General features: G+C 35.7%; 1 protein-coding gene across 1 annotated transcript in view; it reads left to right on the top strand.

The window, feature by feature from the left end:
• The window catches only part of shank3a (SH3 and multiple ankyrin repeat domains 3a), a 245,538-nt gene that overhangs the window by 177,832 nt on the left and 45,140 nt on the right, over positions 1 to 22,566 (top strand). The window contains 1 exon segment of the mRNA XM_028449494.1: positions 14,180 to 14,293. Coding sequence (XP_028305295.1) covers positions 14,180 to 14,293 — 114 coding nt within the window.

Below are 22,566 nucleotides of genomic sequence, written 5' to 3'. Positions count from 1 at the left end.
AGAGGCCAAAAATAAAATCACAAATACACGTCCATGCAGCATGCTTTAACAAATTACTGCAGGTCTACCTTTGACACATTGGCTCAGTTAGCATCAGTTAGCACAGCTACAGTCTAGAGAAACTAAAATACATTTATATAGATTAGAATTCAAACAGAAGGCCAATCTCAGCATGTTTTATTAATATCTCCAACAATAGCTTCACATGTCCAATACCACTTTACCTGGTATGTTGAGGTCTTTCAGGTCGATATATGGGACTGCTGAGAAATCAATTGTATTTTTTTGGCTAAAGATTATCTAACAAAATAGTTATGATAAGCTTTAAAAAAAAGTGATCACAAGGCAATAGCAAAAATGTTTCATATGTATAGGTAACAGATTCAGCACCAATACATCGAAAATGTGCAACCTTTGCACGATGTGACTGTTGTTGTGGTTAATATAATTTTCTGGACAATTTTGTTGAGTTGAGGACTTGTCACTGTGTTTCTCACAGAGGTTTTTTTTACGTGTTACATGTAGGAAAATCTGCGCTCATGTGAAGCGAAGGTTACAAGCAGTGTAACAGATTATAAATGTCCTCAAAATAGTCTTTGTTAAGTTTAAGCATGAACAGAAATTCAATTTTGCTGCTGTCAATGGTTTTAATCCTGGGAACTTTTTCAGGATTTTTTACTTAAAAATAAATAAATAAATAAAATAAAATGCTTGTGCATGTACGCGTGTTAGGGTCAATTCTAATGGATTAAATTATTTTGGGCAAATCAGGAAATTTTGAGAATAAAGTTGAAATATAATGTCAAGATTAAATTCGAAAATAAGAGATTAAAGTCAAAATTAAAAAAATTAACTCAAATTTCAATATTGTGATAAAAGTTGAAGGTTTGCTAATAAAGTCAAATCTACAGATGCTGACGAGGGCCATTTCACCATATATGACAACCAACAGCAGATCGTGGCCGTCTACAAAATGCTGTTTATTGATGAATGTGTTAAACTACTGTATGTTTCAAAGTTGAGTTAATAACAAAGATTGTATTTTTCTTTTAGGTCATTAACATAGTGTTGTAATCTCTAATATTGCCAAAAACAGGGAAGAGGTGGAGCATTCAGTCTGTCTGTGGCTATTGATGAGCTACGGAAATAGATTAGGGCCAGTTTGGATGGAGACTGTTGAATTGGCCCGAGTCTGCTTCCATAGATTTCACTATATTAGCAAACTTTCAGCTTTTTACACAATACTGTATTTGGAGTTTATTTTTGAAATTTTGACTTTAATCTTGTATTTTGACTTTATTCTGGATTTGCCATCAAAATTGGCCCTAATCTACTTCCGTACTTGAGTGCCTTAACAGAAGCTATACAGATTTTTTAACGAGGCTATTGCACCACCTATTTATGGTGTAGAGCCTTCATTGGGTCGCTCTCTGATTGAAAGGTTTGCAGTTTGATTCCAGGGCTGTAATTGTGAATGGGTGGAAGATCAGTGATGAAGGTGCTTTAAAAGGGCAATTTTTTTATTAGGGGCACATTTGGGAAAAAATATATCTGGGCCTGATACTTTTTAACATAATGTAACATTTATCCACCAAAAGAACAAGTGTGTATTGCTTAATAGACCCTTTTATTGTTTGTAAACATTGTGACGTATTTTGGGCTTAGCCTGGAGACCAACCACCATAGATGACTTACCAGCGCTTACCTCAGACAGCTGGCCACGATCATTACATCGAAGTCAATGGTGCATGTACTATTTAAATAACCCTAACTTGCTCAATTTTCAACCAATTTTCAAATGGTAAGCGGCAATTTCAACATGTACAATAATCCTATGTTATATATACGTATAATAAGGTTTGTAATAAGGCAAACTGTTTGTAAATCCGTCAATATCTCATTTTACTTAAGAGTTTTTTGTTGAAGCTGATCACTCACCTTCCAACGGCTACCGTAGAGCACGTCAGAACATCAGTTGTCTGAGGTAAGATGTCAGCCGTTGAGCGACGCTGGCGAATCCAGCTTGCGTCATCTAGTGTTTCTATATATATGCTTTAGCCAGCGGCGTTTCCTGTTTTTGCCTCCAGCCACGTCACTTGTAACGTGGGCCATTAAGGGGTCTATAAAGCAGAAAAATCCTAGCTTTCTAGTTCCACTAGTTGTTTCTTTTTCTTATGTAATGCAGGTTCAATTGACGATTTTCAGCACCTTTCCTTTCCACTCCGTTACCAGCAACCGTATCCATGGAAACCCCAGAAAAAAAACTTTTTGATGTCATTTTTTTTTTAAAAGCCAATGAAAGTCATTAGGTATTACCACAAAAAGGTAACGGAGTGAAAAGACCTTCATCATTCAACCCCATGTTAAACAAACGTTAGGAATACTTCAGCACTGCTGCTATGCTGCTCATACAGCACAGCTAACATGCTAACATCGGGTAAACTAATGTCACCTTTATATTACACCATTTTCAAAATCCCAAATGTGCCTGTGATGCAAATTTTGCCTAAATATCATAGGTATTTTTTTTTTTTTTTTGGGTGCATGGATGGATGTTTGCAGCGCTCGTATGCCTTTTAAGAAACATTTGGGATTAAAAACAACAACTTGACATGTTTGCATGTTAAAGTTCTGTAGTTTTATCTGCAAATCACAGCCTAGTAATAACAGCTGCGTTCTCAGTAAATATCATTGTTAGCTTCTCACAGTGAGCTCCTGCTGAAAATAATTAGGCTTCAAATCCTTCTGCTGCTAGAATGAGCACAGCCTGGTGTGTAGTTTCACCCGTGTGTGTGTTTGTGCAAGTTTGTGTGTCAATGAACATGTAGTCTTTGTGTGTGTGTACAAATAAAATGTGTACACGCGTGTCTACTCATCGTCGTGCAGTATAGTGTAAGTAATTGCCTCCTACCAGTTAGATAAACAACATCCTTCAAGTATTCAGCCTCCAGCTGTGCTCACTCTCTGAGCACATATGGCACAATGCTTCTCCTCCCACTTCTGTTTTTCTCTGTTTGCTGTGCTTTGTCCTCAGTCTCATAGACATATGCATTTAAAATTAAAATATTTGCTTTTTCTATTCATGACTAGCAGTTAACGGTAAGAAACATTAAGACATTTTCAGTGTTGTGTTCCAGTGTAAATCTGTAAATGTTTCACCTCAGGCGGGCGAATCCCAACACACTGAATTTGTGACTCAAAATAATAATTAATTATGAATTGGAAGAGTATAGTTTTTGAGCTAGCAAACAGAGACAAGGAAGTGGAGTTAAAATCCTCAATAACAGACAAAATATGTTTTACTCACATCCAACAATTCACAAAAACTGGTTTGCAAATACCAAACGTCATTCACAAACTAATGCATTTTGTTTTGCAAATAAGAAATGTACCAATCAAAGTAATACAGGATACAAATATATATATATATATATATATATATATATATTCCATAACTTGTGGCACTAATTTTTCAGATTTACATATATGAAACAATTCTGTACTTATCAATGACTTTTAAATATTTTTTGCAAGAATTTTCTTAATACATTTTTCAATGTTTGAGATTTTTGCATGTTGTGCAGACACCTTGTTTTTGGTCTGTTATATGTATGTAAAAGAAAACTGAAATCAAATACATAATGTGCTTTAACTTTTGTGGGGGCGTGGCTTTGAACGGAGCTCTGATCTGAGAATACGGGAGGGGGGTGGAGCTTACAAAATCTTGTTAGCTTTCCAACATTGTGTATTGCACCTTTAACTACTGTTACAAAACTATGCAAGATAGACGCCTTCATAAATTAGCTTTAAGCTTATAAAAACTCAGCTTTAGTTAGTCAGTTATTCGAATGGAGATCAGACGCTAATTCTAATGTCAAAGTACATTTTAAAGCACTTCCTTTTGTTCACAGAGTGTATGTAATTAATGTAAAAAAGGAATTATAAAAACACATTTTAGGGTAAACTACCTAACCTAATTAAAGGTAAATCAATTAGATTTATGGGAGACATTTTTAGGCTGATCTTAAAACTTGACACATCTTTTGACATCTTGCTGTCATTTCGCATGATGAGCATCTCTGATTTAGAAACTTAGAAAGCCGACAGTCTATAACTCAGACGCTAGGAATTTGCAGCTTGTATTTTAGACAAAAAGGACTCCAAAGTGCAAATTTACATAGTAATAAAAAGGAAATCTCTTTTGAGAGCTTTGAAATCCTGTCTGTAGTGTCTTAGTCATTTCCCTTTATTACAAAGCTGCTTCCCAAATGCTTCCTTTTTCCTTTGTGCATTAAGAAAAGCCACAGATGACAGTAAATGCTTGGCAGCAGAAAATAAACTGCCCATTAGGCAAAAATAGGATCGTATGAATCCCACGAGCATGTGGAAACTTTTATCACAGTGAGGATTAAAACATGTGACTGTAACTGAAGGTCATGTGATCAACATTCATGTCAATGTCAATAATAATGAGCATTAATACATGAAACAGCAAAGGGTTTGTGTATTTGTGGTTGTTTTGTGTATTTTTTTTTATTTTTTTTTGTCATTTTGTGTTTTTTGTTGTTTTGAATAATTTTATGCCATTCTGTGTAATCTGGGTGGTTACTAGTCATTTTCTATGTATTTTTTTGTTGTTTTGTGTATTTTGTTGTTGTTTTGTATATTACTCTGTTTGTGTAGTTTTTGTTGTCATTTTGTACATTTTTGTTTTGCATAATTTAATCCCATTCTGTGTTTTGTGGTTGGTGTTTACTGTGTTATTAGTCATTTTTGTGTATTTTGTGTAATTTGGTTGTTGTTTTGAATGTTTTCCTGTTTTTATTGTGTAGTTTTTGTTTTCATTTTGTATATTTTTGTTTTTTCTTTAATTTTACTTTTATTTTGTATATTTTCCTGTATTGGTTGGTGTTTATTAGGTTATTAGTCATTTTTGTGTAGTTTTGTTTTCATTTTGTGACTTTTTGTTGTTGTTTTGTAGTTTTTTCTAGCCATTTTTTTTATTTGTGTTTATGTATTTTGGTATTTTTATATTATATTTTATGTTGATGCTTTGTATATTTTTCTGTTATTTCTACACATTTTTGTATCCATCATGTGTGTTATTTGTTGTCATTTAGTTTTTTTCTGCTCTGGTTTTGTGTATTTTTCTGTAATGTTGTGTGTCCGTGGAGTCATTGTGTTCCTTTACTTTGGGGGGGGGGGCATACAAAATCAGCCCGAGGGCCGCTGTGTTCATGTCAGCACTGAAGGACGGAGCACTTATTTAAACTTTGTACCTCTCTTCAGTTAGTGTGACCTCAAGCCTGTGTGTGTGTGTGTGTGTGTGTTTCATTAATGTTAGAAAGGGTCAAGCTGGAGGCAAGGACAGTGCTATCCAATCAGAGGAGCAGCAGGGGGGGGCACAGCTCTGCTCACACACCTACCTGCTCCACCACCTGTCCTCATCCAATGCTCCCATCCTTCATTTATTCATTATATTTTCCTTTTATTTTCTTTTTTGTCTGACTCAACCCCCATTCACAAAACGAAGCTTGAGTTTCCTTTCATTTAATAGTAAATCCTCTTCATTCACTCTTCTTTCTCTCTTTCTGTGCATGTGGAATACTGATGAGCCCACCACTGCACCACTCCTTCACCCTTTTATAACTAATAGCAGTCCTGGGTGAGGATGAACATGCAGCAAATGACAGTGCACGTTTGACTCCCTGGGGGTGTTGAGCGTCCCTCTTATAGCTTATTGTTCATCCACTTCATTCATTCACACTCCAGTCCATCTTCCTCCCACTCCAGGGTTCAGAAATTCCTTTTCTAAATCACCAGCTTAATTATTTGCCACGTTTACAAAATGTTCACATTAATCACTTTTAATAGAATTTCCATCGCTCGTATTATTATTTCTTTTTAATACATTCTTGGATGTTTATGCTTCATGTGCTGATTATTTATTGCATTGTGTGTGTGTGTGTGTGTGTGTGTGTGTGTGTGTGTGTGTGTGTGTGTGTGTGTGTGTGTGTGTGTGTGTGTGTGTGTACCAAGCTTTACATGTTCCTTTGTTTCCCTGCAGAACAATAACCAATAATAACACGTATTCCCCAAACAAAATGTGTTCTCCACATTAATGACTACCACAGTAGCAAAGCTACATTTATTACACCCACAGAGTGTGTGTGTGTGTATGTTCAAGCATGTGCTCGCAACACTGTGATTGTGTCTCCTTTGGTTCATGAAAATGCAACTCTCTGCTTCTATTGCACTGAATTGAACTGAGGTTTAATAAAGACTGCAGGGATCAGAATCTAATAAAACCTGCACTCTGCTTATTGGGATTGGGACACTCTCACTCAACTTAATACATGTTCTCTCACATTTTGTCTCTTTCTTTCTGATTTACACTCACACACTCTGACGCACGCACACACGTGTTTATATATTCAGGAAATTCACACAAACACACTGTAGGTCAATTATTTTTTCAGTTTTTAAACTAAGTATCTGAACCAGGGGTCACCAACAGGGCTTTAAATTAACCAGCCATAACCAGCCATGACCAGCCATCATGGCTGGTACATTCTTAAAGTTACCAGCCAACCACATTTTACACCAACCACATTTTTTTCCAGAGAAAACAAACTACGATATGAGTGCCAGAGAATAGATTTAGGCGTTCATGTTTCTTTGAAGAGTTTTTATTTTAGTTGATTGCAGAAAGTGCTCAGTGACACAAGCTGCATTACAATTAGCAGTATTTCAATTTCAGTAATCCAATATTGTACAATATAATCAGTTAATATATTATATTTGTATATATATTATGTTATATAAATATAACATAATACATAAATAGGATTTGAGTTATTAATATAATATTTGTTATATTAAAGCATTCATTACAATGCTCAAGTGTCAAGATGACCAGCATCCACAAATAAAGCGCATAGAAGCCCAGTGATTAACTAGACTGCATTAAAGTGCATAGGATACCAGTACAAAGAAACTGGCTTCAAAGTGCTTAAATTGCATTCATCATTATCAAAAAGATAATACACAGTCATAAAAATAAGTTAAAATGCTGAATTTTCATTCAGCAGATCATACTCATAGAAACTGGGCATACAAAACCACACCAAACAATCAACAGGTAGTGGAAGCTCACCCATTGAAATGAATAACATTAGTGCAATTCACCAATTGTGTTGTTTAATCGGTACACAGCTCCGTTTCAGTCGCTTGGCGGCTCTGGTAGTCGCCTCTTACAGTTTGACATTTATTTATATATGTATTTATGTATTTATTGCATTTAGTTTCAGGACGTTTAATGTTAAATTAAGCAAACAATGATACAACGTACCTGCAGCAAACATTTCCCAAGCGTGACCCTCTCACTACTGCCGGGCCGGCAGCCAGTCACAGCTGTGTTCATACTACTGTGATTGGACGCGCTCTGTCATGTAACAACATGACGTGACCACGTACAACATAATAACGTAACCATAACAATCACGTTAACGTAAGCACGTAGCCAATTGTTGTATGACACGTCACAACATAGTGTTCATGGGAAATGTAGAATTAGTACAACCAGCAGTGTTGCCAGATATACATTACGTTTTAAAGTCTAAACGCACACAAAAACCATCAAATTTCTTGGCGGAAAACAGCCCAATCTGGTAACAACGACTTGTTGCATCGTTTCTGCAGCTTGTCGATTCAAACAGACGCAGTGGTATCTGTTTTGTTCCTCACCAGCCAAAATGTCTAGTAACGCTACAATGTTAATTTTTACCCGCAATTGGTGTTAATTTAAAGCCCTGGTCATCAACATGGTGCCAGTGAACATCAGGTAGCCCGCATGGACCATGTGAGGTCCCCTAAATCACACTGAGGCTAAATATCTCACTTTTTCTCCATCTTTGAAAGTTCTGAAAGCATTTTAAGTGAGAAAGTGACCAAGTAGAATATCAACATGTGCTCATTTGATCCATAAAAGTCACGTATACACATTTTATCCCCACATTTCAGAGAGTCCATGTTGTCCTCCAAACAAGAGCCCTATTTACAAAAGAGTTAAAAAAAAAAAAAATTAATGGAAGAGAAGAAAAAATGTTTTTATTTTGAAAAGGGGATGTTTTTTAGCTTGAAACTGATCTCAGGACGATTTTACATTCCACTCGCAATGTACGTATCATGGAACGGTTGAGTATGACTAGTGTGTTCACTGTGCGTACATAAGAAATGTCCCCATATAGTAAACATCCAGGTATTTCTCACACTCAATCTTTTCATTCTATGTAATGTGAACACACTATATACTCATTTTGTCCTCAAACTTACAGGAAATCAACAAATGCTCAACAGCTTGTGTCAAAGAGATCCTGTATTTTACAAGTACATGTAATCCAAAACCATTAGTGTTGTAGCTCGCCACTGTGTTAAATGAGATAAATGTTTTAAATCTGCATATATCAATTACTCAAAACTTTTATCTCCTCTGTAAACACTCTCTTATAGATATTGTAGAAAACAAGTTTGGTGCATTGCATTGTGGGATGTGGAGTCCTGTAGACTGACTGTGATTTCTTCGGATGTTTTCACTGAAAGTTGCAGCAAAACAGTGGTTTACACGAAAAGATCTGAATCTGGCCAACATTAAATGTCTGGTGCAGTGAGATGATATCGCTGGGATTACTGGGAACAAACTAGAACAAAAATGGAGTCAAGCCAATCACTGTCCTCCTTGTCTGGAGAAGAAACACAATAAATCACAGTAAGAACGAAGTGAAACACATCTGTCTACAGGACTTCACATCCCACAATGCAATACATCAAACTGTCGCAACAACGTCAGTGTTTACAGTGGAGATCTATGAGGCCTACACTATGTCTTTATCTGATCAAATATTTGCGTCCTGAGTAGGCCTGGGCAATATATCAAGATTCAAGATATATCAAGATTTATATAAGAATATATGTTTTTATTTTATTGCTTATTTTGCATTAAAATACTTGTTTAAGGAGTCACTGCTTTCACTACTCAAAACATCATAAAGATCACAATTGTATTTCTGAGTGCGTCCTAACCCAGACCCTCGCCTAAACAAGCCACACTAGAGGACTCACTCACATGTGCTGTCCCTTAGAGGAGAAAAAGCCAAAAATGTCACATATTGTGCAGTTGCTTGTTAATAAATGTGCATGTGTAGCATTTTGCATCAGCAAATTTAAACCAGACTTTATCGAGTTAAAAATATTTAAAATGATTTTGAATATCGCTATTTTGAGGAATAATATCAAGAGGTTTTAGTCCACATCGCCCACATCTGCATAATTCAGTTTTAATCAGATGTTTTCAGATAATTCCAGAGCAGGGATTTTCAACCTTGGAGTCAGGTCCCCATTCTGGGTAGCGAGACACCATGAGGGGGTCGCCAGATGCCTTTTTTTTTTAACAATTTGCTTATTTTTATTTTATCAAACTTTTTTCCACTTTCAAGACATTTTCAGCACTTATAAACCCTTTCCACCACATTTCTCACCTAATGTCACATATGTTGACCCATTCTTATCACTTTTTAACTTTGTTCACCATATTTCAGGCTTATTTTTTCCAATTTAACCACATTCACCATTATTTGACAGTTTAAACTAATTATTCCTACTTCTTAAATTACATTACCCAAACCTTCCCCACCCATTTTTGGTCACTTTTGGCCCATTTAATTTCTGATTAAAACAAGGATATACTGTAGATCTTTAAGATGACTATATACTATGGCACAAATAATAATAATAATAATAATAATAATAATAATAATAATAATAATAATAATAATAATAATAATAATAATAATAATAATAATAATGCACTTCCTGGATAACAGTGAGATACCGAGAAGCAAAAAAATAAGGTTTGACTTTTATAAGTCATCGTGTCAACTTTTCTCAAAGTGTTTCTGCATCGACTCGCTACAGTTTTCAATGCTACAGCCACTTGATCATATCCAAATAATATCATATCATATTATGTTGAAATATGTGTATTTTGGCTTGTGTGCATTTCTGCTGGTGTTGCTCTCTATAAATCAGAACGAGTGGCACAAAGCCATCAGCGTCTCATAGCACAGCTGCTTCCCTTTTGTCTTTTTCTCTCAGGCACAAACTGTTTGACGCATGCACAGTTTAAAGAGGAGAAGTTGTTTGTGTGTTTTCAAGTCATCAAACTTTATTGATAACAGTTACCTCAAAGAGTTTGTCGTCTCCTTCTCTCGAAAACACGAAGGAGAAACAAAAAGGAAGCTGCAAAATGAAGAAAAGCAGGATTTAAAGCACATATCTTCATTAGGCGAGGATGCATAAAAACCTCTAAGGAGGGTGTGAGGAGTATAAATAGCTCTGCATCCTCCCCACTTCTATTTTTAGACGAGAAGTCGTGACTGACTTTATTCGGAGGTCACATTTCCTGTCACACTTTACCTTGTTTCATTCATGGAGACTATCTGAGTGCAGTTACAATCCTTTCTTGGCTCATCCAGGGCTTGTTGTGCATGTCGGCTTCAGTGAGTCAGCGCTGCCAACTGTGAAGCCGTAATATAAACTGTGAGGCCATACGAGACAGAAAGAAGACCTCTCAGCTCAACCGGACAATTTTTACTGCACATTATAAGTGTTTTGGTAAAAGTCAGCTTTATTTTTCTCACCCCAAACTTTACCCAGAGTCCTTTTCTTCCCTCAGCCTCTGTTTCTTTCTTTTTGGAACTTGAATTCGTAATTTTTTCATTTGAAAAAGTTATTTGATGGACGGTCCATTGTCAAAGGATTGATTGGGTAATTGTAGTGAATTTGAGTTACAAGCTCTATCAAAATATGATGTATAGTAGGGATGCACAGAAATAAAAATTCTTGCCTCGAAACCGAAAATGAAAAAACTGAGGCCGGAAACTGAAACACCGAAATACATTTTTATGCAAGTTATTAGTCCCAAAGCATTTATTACGAAAATGCATTTTTGGGCCATAAAGGTTCCAGAAACCAGAGTCTTATTCATGTTATTGTTTATTTTATTTTTATATTCCTATTGCATTGAAAAGGTCATATCTTATTGTACATCGTAATATATACTGTATGTATGTATAAGTATATTTAAAGGTGCATAGTGCAGGATGTATAAATCAGACTCCATAGTGACACAATGGTGGTTAGTGTAACTGCAGCCATCAGCCAAGCCACCGCGGGGACACACATCAACTGTTTGTTTATCACTGGAGCTGATATTGTGGATAGAGGATGGACACCCGACCGAACCCTAATAGAACCTGACACCACCTGACGGGTTGGTTGGAACAAATATTTAGAACTGGTAGTTGGTTCCATCACATAGTGTCGTTTGCGCTGCAGTCTGATGTGAGATCAGTAGCAGCTACAGCTGATGAGAGCTGTGGTCCTCGGAGCAAGGAGAATGGAGCAGAGAACAATTTTAAAGGAATAAACCATTGAAACATTATTTTTACTGCACAATAACATGGATTATCTTTATCTTTGATACATGGCTTATTAAAATAGATCCGATGGGTCTCTTGCGTGTCTCTTATTTGTGTTTCACTTTCTCTTGTTACCAGTGCGCGGATCTGATGTTGACATTAACAGCTGTTTGATAATGAAATCGGTGCTTATCACTACAATAAACGTACATATGTCACTTCTTTGAGTTTTCACTGTCGGGTCGGAATCAGACGAGAAAATGTGGGCCGATCCACACTCTAACTGTAACACAGTTATTTGTTTACTTGCCATTTTGCAAGGCCTGTGCACATGCCTCTGCATGCATCTGTGGAACCAACAGTTTAGTCCACTGTGCTTGTCTTCTTTCAGTCTCAAAGCTGTCTTCTTTTATATTTCCGGGGTATTGGGATCCAAGCTTTTTTGTACTGCTGTATATACCCGTAACAGCAGTACAAAATACAAATGTATCACACATTCTTTTCAAGGCAATAGGTAGAAATATGTGTGGGCTCATTCTCTGGTTTAGAGCGTTTTTAATATAGCATCATAATAATATTACATATATATATATGTAATATTATTATGATGCTATATTAAAAAGACTGATAACAAACCGTGACCAACCTAAATAACATATAGTGCAGAGATAAAAGATAGACCTGGAAAATTGGGCACCATGATGACAATTATACACTGTGTATTATAAAGTGCTAATTAAAGTGCCCTAATGCAATGTGCGCATGGTGCTTTAACACCATGTGTGTATATATATATATATATATATATATATATATATATATATATATATATATATATATATATATATGTCAAATAAAAGGATGTTCATTTGTTTTATTTAATTTGTATTGCTATTCTTACATGTTTGATTTCCTTTGTTTATTTTTAACAATATACTTTCTCATTTGTATTTTCAGGAGAACAAAAAAATCCATTCTATCAAAAAATAACATCAAAATCTACAATAATTAACACATAAATACTTGTATGTATGGATGTTATACTATAATGTTGTTTGAAATGTGTCCTCGTTAGCTCAGTCAGTAGATCAGTAGGATAAAGTTTGGAGGAAGCAGACTACATCACTTAGCAGGTTGACCACTAACCACTGTAACATCATACACTGGTATCCATAGCAACCAGAGGAAGGACTTGCTCCGACAAAGCTTCGTTTGCAGCTGAGGAAAGTGTGTTTGCGTGTGCGTGTTTGTGTGCACGTGTTAGCACGCTGGAGTATTGTAGAAATGAGTGAGGCTGGCTCACTCCTGCAGGAAAGATCAATATCAACTACATTTATGTCTAATTACCACAGCAGAAACTTTGGTAAACGTGGCTCTTTCTCCTTTCCTTCCACCTTTCAGCCTTTCTCTGTCTTTGTGTGAATACATTTAAAATGTGTATTATTTAAAAGAAACTAGGCTTTGTGAAAGAAACAACAGTGTGTTTTTCTGATGTCCTACATGCGAGACGAAGCAGTATTTACAGCAATGGCTCCTGACCTTTTTTTGATCATGACCCCACTTCAATATGGTGACCCCAAAATCATTTTTTTTTTCTTGAATTATTTTTTATCTTGTTTGTTATACTGTGTTAAAGATATAGCCAAGATTAGTGACAAATTGCGCCAGCTCAGATATTTTTGGTAACACTTTATTATAACCATCATCTATAAAGGGTCAATAATGGTAAATAGATAGTTAATTAATCCTTATTTAATAGTTATTTACTGTTAAACAATTAAATTATAGTTAATAATGTTTTTTGATGATTTGTAATGCTATAATTGACATTCGTAATGGATTATGATCTTCAGTTCCAACTTTATAATAACATCCAAATAATGATAATATTTATTTATAAACAATTAAAAAATAACTGGTCCATGTGTCTCTGTAATGTTTATAGATGTTTTATAAACCATAATCAAGGTTTACTAATCCTTTGTTAATCATTAACAAACTCTTTATAGTGTATAATATGTTATAACGTGTGCATCAATAATCACAATTTACTATCTATTTACCATTATTTACCCTTTATAGATGATGGTTATTATAAAGTGTAACTATTGTTTTACACTGCATTTTATTTGAACTATTTGTATATTTGAGAAAGTTTAAGTATACAATTGTATCTTGTGTTTTAATTATAAAAATAATGTAAGAATTCCTCAAATGAACTATATTTATATAGCGCTAATTACAACAATATTCATCTTGTAGCACTCAAAGAATGTATGTAAGAATTTAATATATGTATTATTAGATAAGAATATATAGATTTATAGTAAGAATTTAATAATAATTTAAAAAAAAATGCATATATTTTTAACCAGTAATTATTTTTAAATCAATTACTAGACATTTCAGGCGACCCCAAGGTTGAAAAACACTGGTTTACACCATTCACACTTATTTTTATCTGTATTCCTGTATGTTTGTGGTTCTTTTTTGCTATTTATTTCACCTACCTACCTTTTATAAGTGATGAGTCCATCTCCATAAAACCCTAAAATCCTCTCTACGGCCCTTTGTCCTTGCTGGTGTCTTTCCTGAGACGGGACAGATTCCACTAGCTCAGAATGATTACAGCTAACCTTGTTTTATGATGGTACGCGACTGATTTACACCTCATTCTTTTTCTCTGTGTGTGTGCGTGTCAGTGCTGAGTATAGGAGAAGGAGGATTCTGGGAAGGAAGCGTCAAAGGGAGGACGGGCTGGTTTCCTGCAGACTGTGTGGAAGAAGTTCAGATGAGGCAGTTTGACCCTCGGCTTGGTAAGTAGAGTGTATTAGTAAAGCGTTTTTGACATTAATCAACAAGTGTTTGAATGTAAATATGAGCTGCCATTCTTGGCCAGGTCTCTTTTTGTATTTCATCAAACCCAGCTCAGGGTTTAAGCCAGTAACGTGCAGTGACCACTAAGGCTGGGTAGGCACGTTGCAAATCCAGACCACCAATGACAATTTCATATGTTTCTGCTGACAAGTGTTAATTCAATTGAAATCAATTTTATTTGTATAAAGCAATTTCCAACAAAGTCATCTCAATGTGCTTATCAAAATATAAAATGAATAATAAGAAAGAAAAACCCAACAAGATCCACATGAACAAGTATTTAGCCATCTAACAAAATCAACATCATGAACACCATTAAAGAAACATAAACAATTGTTTTTTTATAACAACAACAACTCAGAACAGCCTCAGTGAGGAGCATCCACAAAGTTAATCCTTCCTTTTGTAACATTCACTGTAGAAAGTATATAACATGTTCTGACTTTACCTTAGCTGAAGATCTGGTAACTCAGGTGTTGGTCTCCATCTTTTAAAAGCTGTCGTTTTTCCTCAAAAAAAAGTTTCTCTATTGTCTCTCTAGCACTGTCATCCTGACTGTAGTGTTATCCCGCCCACTAGCTAGAGAACATAGCAGCAGCGGTCACATGGCATCTATTTACTAATGTATTGTGAACTTACGTATAGCATTTAGCATACCACGGTTACGTCCAAAGGCAGCTCTCTACGCTGCCTTTGGACGTAAATGGTTGTCATTTTGGGGACCTGACTGCGCATGCGCAAACACGTAAAAACATGCAATGAGAACAGAGGCAGAGGACCAACGTGCCTTTGGGAGGGGGCGTGGCCTCCCTCTGCCTTACAGCGGAGTGAAAAAAAAAAAAAGAAATAGCGCTATTTAGTAATTTGAGCTATGAAATGCACAAAATGCGGACACTTTCAAACTTATAGGTACTGTAGGCTATTGGAAATGGAAAAATAAATAATTTATAATTATATTATAATTAAAATAAATAATCAAAATATAAATTCACCCTTGGGTAGGCACTGCCTACCTTACCTACCCTGACCGCACGTCACTGGTTTTAGCCCGGTTCAACCTGGGTGTGCGGCTCATTTAAACTGGGATCTAATTGGGATGGATGTTTCATTGAAGTGTAAACACCTCAGTTGCCATAGCGATGAGGTCTGTGCCGCTAACCTTCTCCCGACCAGGTTTAAAGGCAGGTTTGGTTTTCCTGCTGCTGAGGCTGCAGACGCATTCATAAAAAACCACATCATCAGTTTAAAAGATGTTGTTTAAAAAAAAAATTACAACCCTAATTCATGGTGGTTTAAAACACTCAACAAAGATCTACGATTGGACAAGACCTCTGTTAAACATTTTCCCAACATCTTGGGCAAATGTGTCAAACTCATGGCCCGGGGGCCAAATCCGGCCCTTTGGAGCATCCAATAAGGCCTGCAGGAGAATGTAAAAATTACAGCGAAAACATGAATTGTTGTTTAAATTAAACTCAACTCTCCTGGTGCTTCTATTGCATTGCATGATTGCAGGCATTTTGAATGTTAAACTGTTGAAAAAACTCAAAATTCTTACAAAATTTTTCAATTTTCTCCAAGTTATTACACAGTATTTTCCTTATTTAAATGAAAATTTGTCACAAAATCTAGGAAATTTAAAGTGAAGATCCTGTTGAGACTGATATCTATTACTTATTGCTTGGATATGGTCAGTTTCTTACATATTTTGTATTTTATGTACTAGTGCAGTGCCCGTAGGAACTATGTCTTGCTATAGAAACGTGGGAGGTTAAGTATGGATGGTTTACATGGGAGCTTTATTTCTTATTTAATTCAGAATAAAAGTTAAATCATCTTTGAACTGACCTTATAAACACTTAATTCCTAATGCACATTTATGTCTGAATAAAACACAAAGTCTCAACTTTGTCTGAGCCTGATTCACAGAGATATTTGAGGAACACACACACACAAACACACACACACACACACACTCCTTGCTTCATAGATAGATAGTACAGTGTCCGTCTGAAGTATGCAATTATGGAAAAATGACAATATATTTGAAGGTTGGATGTACAAAGAGGTGTACATACTCTGTACTGTGTAGTGTTATAAAGGGGTTTATTTGTGGGTGCAAAGTAAAATAGTGTGTGTGATTTATCTGGTTCCATTTTATGGGACATGCGCATGATAAATGTGTTTGCTGTTTTTTTATACTCATTTTTATATTTCTTTTGTTGGATGTATTTTCTGTAATGTATGTTTTGGAGTCATTATGTGTATTTTTGTATCTTTCAGTTGTCTTTTTGTGCATTTTTGTATACGGTAATTATTGTTTTTTGTTGTCATTGTAGTGATTCATTTTGTGTATTTTAAGTTTGGGTTTTTTTGGTGTATTTTCATGCATTTCTGTTGTCATTTAGTGTATTTGAGTCATTTTCATATTTTTGTTGTCGTTGGTGTAATTTTCTGTAATATATGTTTTTTGGAATCATTTTGTGTGTTTTTGGAGCCTTTTTGTATATTTTTGTGCATTCTGTTGTCGTTTTGTGTTCTTCCTGTATAAATATTGTTTTTGTTTTACGTCATTTGTGCCTTTTTTGTATAATTATTGTTTTTTTTGTTGCCTACGTAGTGTTGATTCTGGAGTCATTTTGTATCTTTTTTAGTGTAGTTTTTTGCATTTCTGTTGTCTTTTGTGTATTTTTTTGTATAAATATTTAGTTTTTTGTATTTGAGTCATTTTCATATTTTTGTTGTATTTTTCGGCAATGTATGTTTTTTGGATTCATGTGTATTTTTTTTTATCTTGCAGTTGTCTTTTGTACATTTTTGTGTTTTATTTTACTCATTTAGTATTTTTTTTATTATAAATAAATAAATAAATACCGTGTGTGTGTTACGTGAAATGTTTGAGACGCTGATAACCAAACTCCATAGTGATTGTAGCGCCAATCAGAAAAACAACCAAACTGCGCAAATCAAAACGTAAAGCTCCAAACTACATGAGTGAGTAAGTAAATTAAAGTATTATCTACAATTCCGCTGCCTTTTTTTAAAAAACAAAAATCATTGTTTACCTTTGAACCGAGTGTTCAGAACTTAGCTTCCATGCACGGCACCACAGAGAATCTGCAGTTTTCCAGATGGAGAATTGAACAGGTTGAGTTCAATACCAACTCTAGTGAAACAGCGCGTTATTGAACAACAGTTATATGGTTTAAACAATGGGAAACGTGTCTGCAAAAGACTCACCAGTAGCTGACTGTTTCAAATAATCTATTCAGAGAGCTCCCGTGTTTGAGACGCTAACGATAGAATGGCACAGGAGGAAGTGGCGTCTGCAGTGGCTCACACACACGAACACCAGTGACTCACATCAGGCCCAATAAGTGATACTTAAGAGCTCTTCTAGTTTATCAGTGTGGGCGCGGCTGCTCAGACGCTCCTCCCCCTCTCCGGTCTAAACTATCGCTCGTGTGTTTACAGTCCGCGTCTGCTTGGCTGTGTGCTCAGCGATTGGCTCTGGCCGCACACGTGACTCTTGCTCGGGTGAGGAGATGTGCAGTGAAATAGATATAGATGGTGCGCTAGCGCCCCCTCACACCCTGAGGTCAAAAGTTGAATAGGTTTCATTTCGGGGCCGTCCAGAAGTGAAATAAAATTAAGATAAACATTTGGAAATGACCAAATTACTCCAAAATAACAGATTCACACACTCGGGGTATTTGGAAGCCGTCGACTAAGTTTCAGGTTGAACACTTACCGCGTTGGGGAGATATTCGCTCTACACACACACACACACACACACACACACACGCACACACACACACACACACACAGACCATCCTTGAATTATAGTATAGATACTTAGAAGTGTAAACTAACTTAGGGGACAATAATGTTGATGTGACTAGTTTTCTGCATTAAATCTGTGGCCCACTGGAGATCAAACTGCTACGTATTTGGCACCTGAAATAAAATCAGTTTGACACCCCTGATCTAAGGCTTTAATGTGGTCTTTTAAAAGTAACTTAAACAGAATATCATTGTAAACATGGCCAGCTTTAATTAATTTGGCGCACTAGGCAAGAATGGACTTTGGATTTTTGGCGGCGCTACAATTCTCTGCCCCTCCAACAGATGGCACTCTCAGCGGCCACCTGGGTTGCCTGGGGGAAGACCGGCCCTGATTATAAATGTTGGATTTTCATTTTAAATCAATACAAATGACGATAGAGTCATTGATATACTACGTGTTTAATGTGTACTGTACTTTTTCATTAGATGAAGTCTGTCAGTCTGACAGTCTGCGATGTGTTCAGGGACAGGGCAGACCGCTCCATGCATTTGAATTTATTGTTTAGCGCTGAGTTCCAAGAAACTTTTCATCGAAACACACAAGTCTCATAGATTACATAATATTTAATTGTGACTCATTGACAATTACGTCATATTTTATAAAAATCCACCTTGTTAAAATCCATCTTATGTATAACGTACCACTCATATCAGTGTTTGGAATAACTTTGTTTAAAATAACGGCGTTAGGTAACGGCGTTTGTTTTTCAGTAACGGGGTAATCTAACTAATTACTTTTTACGCCGTTACAACGCCGTTAACGTTACTGAACGTTAAATGCGGTGCATTACATGCATTGATTGAATAAACTGTTATCTGAAAGCTCCCCTGGCTTCATACGCAGCTGTAGTGAGGAGGTGTGTTAAAAACAAGGTGAGTGATTATGATTGGCTAAGGCGGAGTCAGGTTTCATGGTAGCCAATCAGAGCAAGTGTTTTTACACATGTGCCAGCACACGCACCACACACGCAACCACTACAGATTTGATAAAGCCGCAGAGATGGTGAGTGTGGAGCAGTCTGATGAAAAGTTGTCATTTTTAAGGTGGCGATACAAACACTATTTAAATTAATTGTGGTCAAAGGCAAGAACGTGTATGTGAAGTGTTCATTATATCCAGGAGAGAAGACTTTGTCGACATCCGTTGTAAGCAACTCAAATTTAATGAAGCACCTCACAAAGACATGCATCTAAAAAATCTGAATTATTTGACATATAGCAACTTTTTTTTTTTTTTTTTTTTAACAGTAAAGCAAATAGTTACTTTCCTTGGTAATGAGTTACTTTTTTTATAGAGTAATTCACTTACTAACTCAGTTACTTTTTGGAACAAGTAGTGAGTAACTATAAATAATTACTTTTTTAAAGTAACGTTCCCACTGCTCATCGTACACGAAATCTGCAACACTTAAAAACATTAGTCATAATGTTTCAATGAAAATAAACATTTAACGATGGTTGATTTAATACTCAAACTTTATCACGTGCAGCAGTATTTAACTTTACTAAGTACTATCTACATCTTTCATATGTATTTATCTGTGTGAGTTTGAATCCTGGAAAGTAAATCAGATTTTGGATGGAGCTCATTGGTGACCAGAGCTCCTAAGTCCCCCTCACATGGTCCATGAGTGCTTCCTTGTGTTGGTGACCCCTACTCTGTCTGCTACTTTCTGTATTTAAATGCATCCATTTTTATTCTCAGAAGATGAATATTTTTTGAGCCAAAGTTTCAACTGACCAGAGGTCATTATTGATTATGCGTTGACACTTAATCAATGCTTCTTTGTTCATAGTCGCATCACGATGCATCGTTTAGAAAAAATGTTTTTCACATCTAAACATCGTAAACTGGATAAAAGCCTCCTTTTATCCTCTTTTATTCTGATATATGGACTGAGTTACATTTTCTCAAGATCACAGAGATGTTAACTCGTGTTTTTCTTTCCACTGTTTAACACAACGGGTCAAGCAAGTGGGTTTATTGTGTCGTTGTTGTTTAGTTACCAGTCCATATACATATATCTGTATCTGAATGCATTTATTTTATCGTGGGCGATTAGACTGTAAACGAAATAAATGGTGTTAAAGCATTTTGTTTAGGAATTCTTAAAAGCTGCAAAAGCCACAATGATGCTATTGTTTGATACTCAAACACTTTTGATTCAAATTCTCTGTGGCAACGTATGAAGTGTAATGAACATTATGAAGATTTAAGGGAAATCTGATCATTTTGTGCAAAGCTTTAGCACGCTACAAAAACATGCTGAGAGGTTTTTATTAAAAAATGAGACAAGGACATTCTTCCCATTGCGAATGCCCTCTTGTTCGCTGTGTATTTGTTGTGCGTCTCCCGGGACCTTTTTCTAGTGCAAACGAGGCATTTTCCCCTCCTTCCCAAGTGCTGCCAAGGGATTGAGGTTATACCACAGACTGGGTATGGGAAGATGAGAACGACCGTCTCTAAATATCCTATTTAAATGCATTGTGAGAAAAAGATAGGGGACGAAGGGAAAGAAAAGAGACAGATAGCAGGAGAGACAGATGGTGGAGCATACTCTGTCGTTCATAGAGGTGCAGAGAAAAGGAGGCGGGATGATGGTTCTGATATTGAGCTCCACTCACCCATAATTCGTAAATTATTCCAGATGCCTTTGCTGGTCTACAGGGATTAACATTGTCCTGAACTTCTCCTGTCCTACTTGTAGCCGCTATGATCCCATATATCTGTGAAAAACTAAATCGAATCAATCAAAATACAGTTGATTTAATATAATCTCAGTCAGAGTTGGGGTAATTCATAATTGTAAATATGAAATTGATAATTAATTACAGGTGTGACATAATACATATTTTTGCTATTGTAATTGTAATTGGATTGTAATTGATTTGAGATAATTTACTTAGTAATTGTAATTGGCATAGAAATTCTATCAAAACTGTACAATTGCATTAAAGGCAAACCTGGGAAACCGGGTTATAGTTATATGACTTATACATACGTAGTTAACAATCATTAAAATATGTTTCATATCAAGTTGACCTGTTGGTTCTCTTCAGGATCATTTTACCATTTAAAAAAATATAAATCTAAGGCGATATATATACTGACAAAAAAAATGGCTCAGACGCCCACACCAAAAATATCAATAGCATTATTTGCATTGATTAGGAAGCCTAAAGATTAAAAATTTAAATTTATTTTTTTTTACATTGTCTGCACATGCTGTCAAAGGTCAACACTACAAGAAGTGCAATCATTATGAGACAGCAATGCATGTTTTGTTATTGCAATAAAATAAATTGATTTATTTTGTGTAATGAAAGGGGGGAAAGGGAGCAGGGATGAGAGACTCAAGGTAGGAAATAGAAAGGGTGCGGAAGAATAGATTATCTTACAGTGAGGGTGAGATGTGAAGTTGTAGAACATATTGTGCTATATAGATAATATTTAGTATTTTACAGCTGATATGGGTCATGGGTCAAGATAATAAAGGCTCAGTAATTGTAATTAATTGTAACTGAACTTTAGTTATTGAAAAAGTAACTGTTATTGACTTTCAGGGAAATAATCAGAATCAGAAAAACTTTAATCACCCCGTAGGACAATTAAAAGGCAAAGAGCTGCTTATAAAGAAAGAAAATTGAGGAAAAATAAATAAATAAATAATAATAATAATAATAATAATAATAATAATAATAATAATAATAATAATTTTATTATTATTGAAAAATAATGGAATTGATTGTTAATTTCAATCCCTGGATGCTGGTGCCTTCATCAGCCTCAGTTACACCAATGAAGAGGAGGCCAGTCTCACAGGACCAAAACTATTCACACGCTGTTTCCATTATCCTTGAAAACGCGTGAAATCTAAATAGCTCAATAAAAACTGGTAATGTAAACACCTGGATTTGGAAAAAAATCCTCAAATATTGCTAAAAAGTCTTTACGCTTTCATGAGGAGGTTTTTCAGATATATTCAATGTTGAAATGTATCGTTAAAGCTCAATGGAAACACTTTTTGTCGCAATTACGCATCACCATGACATGACATACCTGATCACATGACCATTCTCTCTGAGAAAACATGGCGCGGTATGTGTGGACAGAAGAGGAACCCATAACATTTCTTAACATTAATACTTAAGATTATGACGTGAAAACAACAAAGGAAATGCAGAGTGTTATAAGGAGGTTTGGAGTATCCATCTCTCTGCAGACAAGTCTCACGGGATGAGATTTCATCCACACCAGTAACCATGCTCCAAACAACCTTCAATGGAAACATATTCAAAGCGCTATTACTTTTTAGAAACTTTGGAAAACACATGTACATGGGAATTCAAGAAGTTGGAAGGAAGT

The sequence above is a fragment of the Gouania willdenowi genome, chromosome 6 (assembly GCF_900634775.1).
Source record: "Gouania willdenowi chromosome 6, fGouWil2.1, whole genome shotgun sequence".
Classification (NCBI taxonomy): domain Eukaryota; kingdom Metazoa; phylum Chordata; class Actinopteri; order Blenniiformes; family Gobiesocidae; genus Gouania; species Gouania willdenowi.
Note: the sequence above shows the minus strand (reverse complement) of the source record. Positions and strands in the feature narration are given on the sequence as shown.